Below are 13,755 nucleotides of genomic sequence, written 5' to 3'. Positions count from 1 at the left end.
CTGGGGTGCACATTATATTATATTGAGGATTATGGGGTGTGCATTATAGAATATGGATGACTGTGGTGCACATTATACTATATGGAGGAAAGTGGGGTGCATTATGCTATGTGGATGACTATGGGGTGTATTATACTAAACAAACAAAATGCTGCCTATTCATTGAGTGATTGGACTGTTAATACTGGAACAAAAATCATTGTTCTCAGCAACACATCGTCCGGTGTAAACTGCAGATATGCTGCTGATAACATGATACTGTATGGGGATAGATTGATCTATTAGTGATTCTTCTGTTCCAATCATTGTTCCTCAGTTGACGTAAAGAGGCCGAGAAATAAGCGTCGAATGGCTTCAATATTGTTGATCACGTTCATTTTGAGGCCTGAACTCGGCACATGTAAATACAACCAAAATGCCTCAGACTGATATGGTCACAGTGCAATATGTGAGCATTTCGGGCTTCATTTTACACTTTTGCACAGGGCCCCATTATTTCTAAAACCGGCCCTGAACTTAACAAGGTATGAAACAGTTATCAACATTTCTCTCCTTTAACCAAAACTTGTCTGAACTGAACACCGGACGTTCAGCTAGGTTCACATTTATATTTTTACATATTCTGATCATCATTCATCACAAGTTGGAAAAACATGTATAGCCATCTTACTCACTGAGTAATCATATCCACGTGCGCCCTCCAGTGCTTGATAACTATGCAGAAAGAACACATAAAAAAGTATATTAATATTCGGCAATACTTATTTACAGCCAAGAGGATATTTAATTAAAGGGGGTTTTCACATCTCAGAAAGAGATGGCATCATTAATCACTTTCTGTGACCACTCTATAGACTAACATTGGTCCGAGTTTTGTTGGATTGGACTCGGACTCAAAATACGGTCATCTGCACAATACTTTACATAGCACCATAGCATATGAGAAACAGCCATAACTTACATTAGATATGGGAATTGCTCATGATTCTATTACATAACTTTGCTGTGATATTCTAAGGAAATTCTGAAATACATAGCTTCTCAGAATATTCATTAAATGTTACTTTTGGCAGATTATTATAGTGGTTTGAAAAAACCACTATATTGTAATCTGAACGCTGATAACTTCTTCTTCTTCTTCTTATTTTCCAGTTGACTTCCGCAATTAATGCGGCCCGAATCGCTACACGCACAGACGCCGTTGAGGTGTCGTTTCGAAGCCAGCGTCCATGAGAGGTGTGCTAAGTATTTTTCGTGTTGATCGGATTTGTAGTTTTTGCGCAATTTGCGTTAGAAAAATTTTTTTCCCGTCATTGGAATGCACTGTCTCCAATGCATTTGAATGGGGAAATGGCAAAACGTGCCCTGAGGCGATTGAAATGGCAGCTGAGCTCATTGATATGCGCAGGCAGACCCAGTTACTATGCCAACGCCTACGAACGTCACATGACATCTCCAGAACAGAGCTTCTGCCACATAATATCAGCTCTTAAAGCGAAACAGCACAAATGCAAATCTAGCTTCATCACATGACACATGCCCCTGAGAGAGAATGTGTGCCAAAGTGTATTTAGAAGCCCAGTGAGCCAAACTGGCTCATAAAGGGCCGAAGCGCCAAAGTGATTCTTAAAGGGCCGCCGCACCGAAGTGAGTCTTAAAGGGCCGACGCGCCAAATCGAAAGCTGAGTGACCCCAGGCTCCAAATCGGAGGCTGAGCCACCCCGGCCTTAAAATCGGAGGCTGAGCCACCCTGGCCTCCAAATCGGACCCAGAGTGGCCCCGCCCACCAAAAACGGACCCAGAGTGGCACAGCCCACCAAATCAGACTCAGAGTGGCCCCACCCACCAAATCGGACCCTGAAGGGCCCCGCCCACCAAATCGGACCCAGAGGGGCCCTGCCCACCAAATCGGACCCTGAGGAGCTCCGTCCACCAAATCGGACCCAGAGTGACCCCGCCCACCAAATCGGACCATGAAGGGCCCCGCCCACCAAATCGGAAGCAGAGGGGCCCCGCCCACCAAATCGGACCCTGAGGGGCCCCGCCCACCAAATCAGACACTGAGGGGCACTGCCCACTAAATCGGACTGAGAGAGGCCACGCCCACCAAATTGGACCCTGAGGAGCCCCGCCCACCAAATCAGACCCTGAGGGGCCCCGGCCACAACATCGGACCCTGAGGGGTCCCACTCACAAAATCGGACCCTGAGGGGCCCCAAACACAAAATTGGATCCTGAGGGGCCCCACCCACAAAATCGGATCCTGAGGGGCCCCAACCACAAAATCGGACCCTGAGGGGCCCCACCCACAAAATTGGACCCTCAGGGGCCCCGGCCACAACATCGGACCCTGAGGGGTCCCACTCACAAAATCGGACCCTGAGGGGCCCCAAACACAAAATTGGATCCTGAGGGGCCCCACCCACCAAATCAGACTCAGAGTGGCCCCACCCACCAAATCGGACCCTGAAGGGCCCCGCCCACCAAATCGGACCCAGAGGGGCCCTGCCCACCAAATCGGACCCTGAGGAGCTCCGTCCACCAAATCGGACCCAGAGTGACCCCGCCCACCAAATCGGACCATGAAGGGCCCCGCCCACCAAATCGGAAGCAGAGGGGCCCCGCCCACCAAATCGGACCCTGAGGGGCACTGCCCACTAAATCGGACCGAGAGAGGCCACGCCCACCAAATCGGACCCTGAGGAGCCCCGCCCACCAAATCAGACCCTGAGGGGCCCCGGCCACAACATCGGACCCTGAGGGGTCCCGCTCACAAAATCGGACCCTGAGGGGCCCCAAACACAAAATCGGATCCTGAGGGGCCCCACCCACAAAATCGGATCCTGAGGGGCCCCAACCACAAAATCGGACCCTGAGGGGCCCCACCCACAAAATTGGACCCTCAGGGGCCCCGGCCACAAAATCGGACCCTGAGGGACCCCGGCCACAAAATCAGATCCTGAGGGGCCCCAACCACAAAATCGGACCCTGAGAGGCTCCGGCCACAAAATCGGACCCTGAGAGGCACCGGCCACAAAATCGGACCCTGAGGGGCCCCGGCCACAAAATCGGACCCTGAGTGGCCCAACCCACAAAATCAGACTCAGTGTCCCCGCCCACCAAATTGGATCCTGAAGGGCCCCGTCCACCAAATCGGACCCAGAGTGGCCCCGCCTACCAAATCAGACCCAGAGTGGCCCCGCCCACCAAATTGGACCCTGAGGGGCCCCGCCCACCAAATCGGACCCTGAGGGGCCCCGCCCACCAAATTGGACCCTGAGGGGCCCCGCCCACCAAATTGGACCCTGAGGGGCCATGCCCACCAAATCGGACCCTGAGGGGCCCCGCCCACTAAATCGGATTCTGAAAGGCCCCAACCAGAAAATCGGACCCTGAGGGGCCCCACCCACAAAATCGGACCCTGAGGGGCCCCACACAAAATCGGAACCTGAGGGGCCACACCCACAAAATCGAAGCCTGAGAGATCCCTGCCAACAATTCAAGCCCTGAGGCACCCAGGCCAAGTAATCGGATCCTGAGGGGCCCCACCCACCAAATTAGACCCTGAGGCCAAAGTGGCCTCTGAGAGGCACTCACAGTTAAAACGGATCCTGAGTTGAAAGTCTTGCAGGGGCAGCAGGCAAGTCTCTCTTAAAGGGGCAGCCCGGGCACCATTTCAAACCACTATCTGTACTTCCTTCAGGAAATACACATCTAGTTATAGTGGTTTGAAAAAAACACTATATTGTAATCCGAACGCTGCTAACGTATTCTTCTTATTATTATTAAGTTGATTTCCGCAATTAATGCGGCCCGAACCGCTACACGCACAGACTCCGTTGAGGTGTCGTTTCGAAGCCAGCGTCCATGAGAGGTGTGCTAAGTATTTTTCGTGTCGATCGGATTTGTAGTTTTTGCGCAATTTGCGTTAGAAAATTTTTTTTCCCGTCATTGGAATGCACTGTCTCCAATGCTTTTCAATAGGAAATGGCAAAACGTGCCCTGAGGTGATTGAAATGACAGTTGAGCTCATTGATATGCGCAGGCAGACCCAGTTACTATGCCAACGCCTACGAACTTCACTTGAACCCCAGCACAGTGCTTCTGCCACATAATATCAGCTCTTAAAGCGAAACCCACAGCACAAATGCAAATCTAGCTTCATCACATGACACATGCCCCTGAGAGAGAATGTGTGCGCCAAAGTGTATTTAGAAGCCCAGTGAGCCAAACTGGCTCATAAAGGGCCGAAGCGCCAAAGTGATTCTTAAAGGGCCGCCGCACCGAAGTAAGTCTTAAAGGGCCGACGCGCCAAATCGAAAGCTGAGTGACCCCAGGCTCCAAATCGGAGGCTGAGCCACCCCGGCCTTAAAATCGGAGGCTGAGCCACCCTGGCCTCCAAATCGGACCCAGAGTGGCCCCGCCCACCAAAAACGGACCCAGAGTGGCACAGCCCACCAAATCAGACTCAGAGTGGCCCCACCCACCAAATCGGACCCTGAAGGGCCCCGCCCACCAAATCGGACCCAGAGGGGCCCTGCCCACCAAATCGGACCCTGAGGAGCTCCGTCCACCAAATCGGACCCAGAGTGATCCCGCCCACCAAATCGGACCATGAAGGGCCCCGCCCACCAAATCGGAAGCAGAGGGGCCCCGCCCACCAAATCGGACCCTGAGGGGCCCCGCCCACCAAATCAGACACTGAGGGGCCCCGGCCACAACATCGGACCCTGAGGGGTCCCACTCACAAAATCGGACCCTGAGGGGCCCCAAACACAAAATCGGATCCTGAGGGGCCCCACCCACAAAATCGGATCCTGAGGGGCCCCAACCACAAAATCGGACCCTGAGGGGCCCCACCCACAAAATTGGACCCTCAGGGGCCCCGGCCACAACATCGGACCCTGAGGGGTCCCACTCACAAAATCGGACCCTGAGGGGCCCCAAACACAAAATCGGATCCTGAGGGGCCCCACCCACCAAATCAGACTCAGAGTGGCCCCACCCACCAAATCGGACCCCGAAGGGCCCCGCCCACCAAATCGGACCCAGAGGGGCCCTGCCCACCAAATCGGACCCTGAGGAGCTCCGTCCACCAAATCGGACCCAGAGTGACCCCGCCCACCAAATCGGACCATGAAGGGCCCCGCCCACCAAATCGGAAGCAGAGGGGCCCCGCCCACCAAATCGGACCCTGAGGGGCACTGCCCACTAAATCGGACCGAGAGAGGCCACGCCCACCAAATCGGACCCGGAGGAGCCCCGCCCACCAAATCAGACCCTGAGGGGCCCCAAACACAAAATCGGATCCTGAGGGGCCCCACCCACAAAATCGGATCCTGAGGGGCCCCAACCACAAAATCGGACCCTGAGGGGCCCCACCCACAAAATTGGACCCTCAGGGGCCCCGGCCACAAAATCGGACCCTGAGGGACCCCGGCCACAAAATCGGACCCTGAGGGACCCCGGCCACAAAATCAGATCCTGAGGGGCCCCAACCACAAAATCGGACCCTGAGAGGCTCCGGCCACAAAATCGGACCCTGAGAGGCACCGGCCACAAAATCGGACCCTGAGGGGCCCCGGACACAAAATCGGACCCTGAGTGGCCCCACCCACCAAATCGGACCCTGAAGGGCCCCGCCCACCAAATCGGACCCAGAGGGGCCCTGCCCACCAAATCGGACCCTGAGGAGCTCCGTCCACCAAATCGGACCCAGAGTGACCCCGCCCACCAAATCGGACCATGAAGGGCCCCGCCCACCAAATCGGAAGCAGAGGGGCCCCGCCCACCAAATCGGACCCTGAGGGGCACTGCCCACTAAATCGGACCGAGAGAGGCCACGCCCACCAAATCGGACCCTGAGGAGCCCCGCCCACCAAATCAGACCCTGAGGGGCCCCGGCCACAACATCGGACCCTGAGGGGTCCCGCTCACAAAATCGGACCCTGAGGGGCCCCAAACACAAAATCGGATCCTGAGGGGCCCCACCCACAAAATCGGATCCTGAGGGGCCCCAACCACAAAATCGGACCCTGAGGGGCCCCACCCACAAAATTGGACCCTCAGGGGCCCCGGCCACAAAATCGGACCCTGAGGGACCCCGGCCACAAAATCAGATCCTGAGGGGCCCCAACCACAAAATCGGACCCTGAGAGGCTCCGGCCACAAAATCGGACCCTGAGAGGCACCGGCCACAAAATCGGACCCTGAGGGGCCCCGGACACAAAATCGGACCCTGAGGGGCCCCGGCCACAAAATCGGACCCTGAGGGGCCCCGGCCACAAAATCGGACCCTGAGTGGCCCAACCCACAAAATCAGACTCAGTGTCCCCGCCCACCAAATTGGATCCTGAAGGGCCCCGTCCACCAAATCGGACCCAGAGTGGCCCCGCCTACCAAATCAGACCCAGAGTGGCCCCGCCCACCAAATCGGACCCTGAGGGGCCCCGCCCACCAAATCGGACCCTGAGGGGCCCCGCCCACCAAATTGGACCCTGAGGGGCCCCGCCCACCAAATTGGACCCTGAGGGGCCATGCCCACCAAATCGGACCCTGAGGGGCCCCGCCCACTAAATCGGATTCTGAAAGGCCCCAACCAGAAAATCGGACCCTGAGGGTCCCCACCCACAAAATCGGACCCTGAGGGGCCCCGCTGACCAAATTGAACTCTGAGGGGCCCCGCCCACCAAATCGGACCCAGAGTGGCCCCGCCCGCCAAATCGGACCCGAGGGGCCCCGCCCGCCAAATCGGACCCCGAGGGGTCCCGCCCACCAAATCGGACCCCGAGGGATCCCGCCCACCAAATCGGACCCCGAGGGTCCCCGCCAACCAAATTGGACCCTGAGGGGCCCCGCCCACCAAATCGGACTCTGATAGATCCCGCCCACCAAATCAGACCCTGAGGGGCCCCGCTCACCAAATCGGACCCTGAGGGGCCCCGCTCACCAAATCGGACCCTGAGGGGCCCCACCCACCAAATCGGACCCTGAGGGGCCCCGGCCACAAAATCGGACCCTGAGGGGCCCCACCCACCAAATCGGACCCTGAGGGGCCCCGGCCACAAAATCGGACCCTGAGGGGCCCCACCCACAAAATCGGACCCTGAGGGGCCCCGGCCACAAGATTGGACCCTGAGGGGCCCCAACCACCAAATCAGACCCTGAGGGGCCCCGGCCACAAAATCGGACCCTGAGGGGCCCCACCCACCAAATCAGCCCCTGAGGGGACCCGGCCGCCAAATCGGACCCTGAGGGGCCCCACCCACCAAATCGGACCCTGAGGTGCCCCGGCCACCAAATTGGACCCTGAGGGGCCCCGCCCACCAAATTGGACCCTGAGGGGCCCCGCCCACCAAATCGGACCTTGAGGGGCCCCGTCCACTAAATCGGATTCTGAAAGGCCCCAACTACAAAATCGGACCCTGAGGGGCCCCACCCACAAAATCGGACCCTGAGGGGCCCCGCTGACCAAATTGAACTCTGAGGGGCCCCTCCCACCAAATCGGACCCAGAGTGGCCCCGCCCGCCAAATCAGACCTAGAGGGGCCCCGCTCACCAAATCGGACCCCGAGGGGCCCCACCCACCAAATCGAACCCCGAGGGGCCCCGCCCACCAAATCGGACCCCGAGGGATCCCGCCCACCAAATCGGACCCCGAGGGTCCCCGCCAACCTAATTGGACCCTGAGGGGCCCCGCCCACCAAATCGGACTCTGATAGATCCCGCCCACCAAATCAGACCCTGAGGGGCTCCGCTCACCAAATCGGACCCTGAGGGGCCCCGCTCACCAAATCGGACCCTGAGGGGCCCCGGCCACAAAATCAGACCCTGAGGGGCCCCACCCACCAAATCGGACCCTGAGGGGCCCCGGCCACAAAATCGGACCCTGAGGGGCCCTGGCAACAAAATCGGACCCTGAGGGGCCCCGGCCACAAGATTGTACCCTGAGGGGCCCCAACCACCAAATCAGACCCTGAGGGGCCCCGGCCACAAAATCGGACCCTGAGGGGCCCCACCCACCAAATCGGACCCTGAGGGGCCCCACCCACCAAATCGGACCCTGAGGTGCCCCGGCCACAAAATCGGACCCTGAGGGGCCCCACCCACAAAATCGGACCCTGAGGCCAAAGTGGCCCCTGAGAGGCACCGACAGTTAAAACGGATCCTGAGTTGAAAGTCTTGCAGGTGCAGCAGGCAAGTCTCTGTTAAAGGGGCAGCCCGGGCAGCATTTCAAACCACTATCTGTACTTACTTCAGGAAATACACATCTAGTTCTTCTTATTATTATTTTCCAGTTGATTTCCGCAATTAATGTGGCCCGAACCGCTACACGCACAGACTCCGTTGAGGTGTTGTTTCGAAGCCAGCATCCATGAGAGGTGTGCTAAGTATTTTTCGTGTCGATCGGATTTGTAGTTTTTGCGCAATTTGCATTTGAAATTTTTTTTTCCCGTCATTAGAATGCACTGTCTCAATGCTTTTCAATGGGAAGCTTAAAACATGCCCTGAGGTGATTGAAATGGCAGTTGAGCTCATTGATATGCGCAGGCACACGCAGTTACTATGCCAACGCCTACGAACATCACACGACGCCCCGAGGACAGAGCTTCTGCCACATAATATCAGCTCTTAAAGCGAAACCCACAGCACAAATGCAAATCTAGCTTCATCACATGACGCATGCCCCTGAGAGAGAATGTGCGCCAAAGTGGATTTAGAAGCCCAGTGAGCCACCCTGGCTCTTAAAGGGCCGACGTGCCAAAGTGATTCTTAAAGGGCCGGCGCACCGAAATGAGTCTTAAAGGGCCGGCGCGCCAAATCGAAAGCTGAGTGACCCCAGGCTCCAAATCGGAGGCTGAGCCACCCCGGCCTCCAAATCGGAGGCTGAGCCACCCTGGCCTCCAAATCGGACCCAGTGTTGCCCCGCTAAAAAAATCAGACCCAGAGTGGCACAGCCCACCAAATCGGATCCTGAGGGGCCCCGCCCACCAAATCAGACTCCGAGTGGCCCCGCCCACCAAATCGGACCCTGAAGGGCCCCGTCCACCAAATCGGACCCTGAGGAGCCCCGCCCACCAAATCGGACCCAGAGTGACCCCGCCCACCAAATCGGACCCAGAGTGGCCCCGCCCACCAAATCGGACCCAGAGTGACCCCGCCCACCAAATCGGACCCAGAGTGGCCCCGCCCACCAAATCGGACCCAGAGGGGCCCCGCCCACCAAATCGGACCATGAAGGGCCCCGCCCACCAAATCGGACCCAGAGGGGCCCCGCCCATCAAATCAGACCCTGAGGAGCCCCGCCCACCAAATCGGACCCAGAGTGACCCCACCCACCAAATCGGACCCTGAAGGGCCCCGCCCACCAATTCGGACCCAGAGGGGCCCCGCCCACCAAATCGGACCCTGAGGGGCACCGCCCTCAAAATCGGACCCTGAGAGGCCCCGCCCACCAAATCTGACCCTGAGGGGCCCCAACCACAAAATAGGACCCTGAGGGGCCCCACCCTCAAAATCGGATCCTGAGGGGCCCAACCAACAAAATCGGACCCTGAGGGGCCCCAGCCACAAAATCGGACCCTGAGGGGCCCCCCCACAAAATCGGAACCTGAGGGGCCCCGGCCACAAAATCGGACCCTGAGGGGTGCCGGCCACAAAATCGGACCCTGAGGGGCCCCGGCCACAAAATTGGACCCTGAGAGACCCCGGCCACAAAATCAAACCCAGAGGGGCCCCACCCACAAAATTGGACCCTGAAGGGCCCCGCCCACCAAATCGGACCCTCAGGGGCCCCGCCCTCAAAATCGGACCCTTAGAGGCCCCACCCACCAAATCGGACCCTGAGGGGCCCCGCCCACCAAATCGGACTCTGAGGGGCCCCACCCACAAAATCGGACCCTGAGGGCCCCAACCACAAAATCGGACCCTAAGGGGCCCCAACCACAAAATCGGACCCTGAGGGGCTCCACCCATAAAATCGGACTCTGAGGGGACCCACCCACAAAATCGGACCCTGAGGGGCCACACCCACAAAATCGGACCCTGAGAGGCCACACCCACAAAATCAGACCCTGAGGGGCCCCACCCACAAAATTGGACCCTGAGGAATCCCGGCCACTAATTCAAATCCTGAGGAGCCCAGGCCACCGAATCAGATCCTGAGGGGCCCCACCCACCAAATCAGACCCTGAGGCCAAAGTGGCCCCTGAGAGGCACCCACATTTAAAACGGATCCTGAGTTGAAAGTCTTGCAGGGGCAGCAGCCAAGTCTCTCTTAAAGGGGCAGCCCAGGCACCATTTCAAGCCACTATCTGTACTTCCTTCAGGAAATACACATCTAGTTATTCAGTTGATTTTCCGCAATTAATGCGGCCCGAACTGCTACACGCACAGACTCCGTTGAGGTGTCGTTTCGAAGCCAGCGTCCATGAGAGGTGTGCTAAGTAATTTTCGTGTCGATCGGATTTATAGTTTTTGCGCAATTTGCGTTTGAAAAAACATTTTCCTCAGTGCATTTCAATGGGAAAATGTTGCCACAGAGAAAACATGCCCTGAGGCGATTGAAATGGCAGTTAAGCTCATTGATATGCACAGGCACACCCAGTTACTATGCCAACGCCTACGAACTATACATGACCCCCCCAGGACACAGTTTCTGGCAGATAATATCAGCTCTTAAAGCGAAACCCACAGCACAAATGCAAATCTAGCTTCATCACATGATGCATGCCCCTGAGAGAGAATGTGCGCCAAAGTGGATTTAGAAGTCCAGTGAGCCAAACTGGCTCTTAAAGGGCCGACGCGCCAAAGTGATTTTTAAAGGGCTGGCGCACCGAAATGAGTCTTAAAGGGCCGGCGCGCCAAATCGAAGCTGAGCAACCCCAGGCTCCAAATCGGAGGCTGAGCCACCCCGGCCTTCAAATCGGAGGTTGATCGACCCTGGCCTACAAATCGGAGGCTGAGCTACCCTGGCCTCCAAATTGGACCCAGAGTGGCCCCGCCCACCAAATCGGACCCTAAGAGGCCCCACCCCCAAAATCAGAACCAGAGTGGCCCCGCCCACCAAATCGGACCCTGAGGGGCCCCGCCCACCAAATTGGACCTTGAGGGGCCACACCCACAAAATCGGACCCTGAGGGATCCCGGCCACCAATTCAAGCCCTGAGGAGCCCAGGCCACCGAATCGGATCCTGAGGGGCCCCACCCACCAAATCAGACCCTGAGGCCAAAGTGGCCCCTGAGAGGCACCCACAGTTAAAACGGAGCCTGAGTTGAAAGTCTTGCAGGGGCAGCAGGCAAATCTCTCTTAAAGGGGCAGCCCGGGCACCACTTCAAAGCACTATCTTTACTGCCTTCAGGAAATACACATCTAGTTTTTAATTTGTTATTACTTTAAAAATTCTAAAAAAAAATCAAATGTGAAAAAAAGAAAAAATCAGACTTACACATCGGACGGTTCTGCTCAGCTCCGTGGATAGCATAGTCTTTAATGTCATAAACATATATATAACCAATGTAATCTGCTACAAACATGAGAGAATCATCCTTAGTAATGGCAAGACTGCTGACCTGGCACCCAGTCCTAGACTTAAGGGAGAGAAGACGGATCAATGTAATGCACTTTCTAACAGTGGGACTAGCGGTAGGAAGCGCTTAATTATCATTATAATTATGGCACGTCAATAATACTAAAAATAAATCCCAAGTCTCAAAATAACAAATAGATGCATCAATAAATAATTATTATGCAAGTGCTACTGATGCAGTGATAAAAACCTTGGTACATATGAATCATTGTTTCTATACCTTACCACTGTTATTTAATAGGACCATACAATATGTTTTCACCTATATTGTTCTCTATATGCACCTGGTTCATACTATAACTTATTATTCAGCAGTTCATATTGCACTTTACATATCACTGTATCTATAACACTAATGTCACAGATGTATCAGAGGCTGCAGACTGTTGTACTGCATCTGTCTGCAGAAGGTCTCGTTGGTTCGCTTTGCAGACTAGTGGCCACCTCCCCCGGTGCTAATGGCCACACCTGAACCTGGGTGCTTATGACTCCCTACTTCCTGTTGGGAGGTGTAGGTGTTATTTCCACTTCTCTGTTGAAGCTTGGAGCTTTAGCAGTCTGCAAGCGTCCTCTTGGAGTTTGGAGGGCATCGGCATTTTTCTCTGAGTCTACTGAAGCTAAGTGTCCCCCTGGTTTCATTTATCCTTACTGTCTTTAGTGTTAGTGGGATTGACTAGCGTTCATCCTGTCCTTTCTAGTACCGGGCTTAGCGCCAGCGTCACACAGGGACTAGGTATCTTGTTCGGCAAAAGGTGTGGAACCTATATAGGACAGACAGGGTTATGTTAGATCAGTCTAGGGGTCTCAACTTCCCCCTTCCCTAGTGTTTGGTTCCCCATCCCTTTTTCCTTTGTGTTGCACTCAGTCTGTCCTACACTGTGTGTGACAACTAATCTGATATCGATGTATCTAATCGGATCTACAGTATATCTAATCTACATATCTATCCATCTATCTAATCTATGTAATATCTATGCATCTATCCAATATCCATCCCATCCCTGTACAGATTTACTGACCACTCATCTCCTGGGATCACAATATATTCTGACGAGCAGTTTTTGGATCAGCACCTAATTCTGTCAGAAGTAGTGCTTTATAGAATATCATGCTATTATGCTACTGGATGAATTTGACTTTTGCTGTAATAAGTGCAAAAATCAGTAGATGCTTTTGGATGTTATTCTGGCATTGTTATACTAGTGACTATATCTAAATCAGTTAATAGCAGCAATATTTACCTTATATCTACGTATAATTTAGGTGGACACTTACTGGTATAAAACTCGCAGACAGTTTTCCTCCTTGGAATATGTTCCAAAAATTGACTGAGCCTACAAAACACATAAACATTGTCCTTACTTCCCAGCGTAAGTGCAGATCTTTAGTAACACTCGTGATTTCATCATGGATTACCCAATGGTCCATTGGAGACAAGCGAGGCTGCTCCTTGTAACTTCACAGTACGCGTTTTCAGAAACAGAATTTTGCTCACGCTTTTGTCTGTTGCTATGAAAAAATAAAAAATTCTTCAAATTAGAAACAAAAAAATGTGAAAAATGATATTTTTATAAAGTGCCATCAACTTCAGAAGATGTATATGCACAATAAAATCAGTAATTGGCTTCTTGATAAATTAATGATTGTCGTCTTTCTTTTTACCCCAATATACATTGTTTTATAAAATGTTTCACACCTCTTTCCTCCACATTGGTAGTTTTCCTGTTTTGTGGAAGCTCTGATACATGGCAGTATTTTCCATATGTTTACTTCTTGCTAATTATGCTACTGTTTCAGTTTTTTTTGTCATTAGGTGGTGGTGGTGGGGGGGATTTTATTTTGCTATAGGGTCTCATGAATTCTAGTTACACCCCTGGGTAGTCCAATAGAATAATACCAATGGGGTGGGGCTCCATAAGGGCCCCGTCACACATAGCGACGCACCAGCGATCCCGACAGCGATATGACCTTGTCAGGATCACTGGTGAGTCGCTACATGATCGCTGGTGAGCTGCCAAACAGGCAGCTTCACCAGCGATCAGCACCAGCGACAGGAGGGTAACAAGCGACACACGTCGCTTAGTTACCCACTGTGTACCTTAGTTACCAGCACGCTGGTGCAGGGTGCTGGTAACCAAGGTACACATCGGGTTTCTAAGCAGCGCGC

At 54.4% G+C, this 13,755-nt stretch overlaps 1 protein-coding gene across 1 annotated transcript in view; it reads right to left on the bottom strand.

Moving 5' to 3' along the window:
- LOC141096506 (cilia- and flagella-associated protein 337-like) overlaps positions 1–13,755 on the bottom strand; it is a 240,204-nt gene that overhangs the window by 26,608 nt on the left and 199,841 nt on the right. Inside the window, exons 23-26 of the mRNA XM_073583172.1 lie at positions 13,005–13,097; positions 12,864–12,922; positions 11,448–11,589; positions 675–714 (exon numbers count right to left, since the gene is read on the bottom strand). Coding sequence (XP_073439273.1) covers positions 675–714; positions 11,448–11,589; positions 12,864–12,922; positions 13,005–13,097 — 334 coding nt within the window. The remainder of the gene's footprint in view (positions 1–674; positions 715–11,447; positions 11,590–12,863; positions 12,923–13,004; positions 13,098–13,755) is intronic.

The sequence above is a fragment of the Dendrobates tinctorius genome, unplaced genomic scaffold (genome assembly GCF_039654945.1).
Source record: "Dendrobates tinctorius isolate UK_male_01 unplaced genomic scaffold, ASM3965494v1 ptg000075l, whole genome shotgun sequence".
Lineage (NCBI taxonomy): Eukaryota > Metazoa > Chordata > Amphibia > Anura > Dendrobatidae > Dendrobates > Dendrobates tinctorius.
This window is presented reverse-complemented; position numbering and strand designations above follow the sequence as displayed.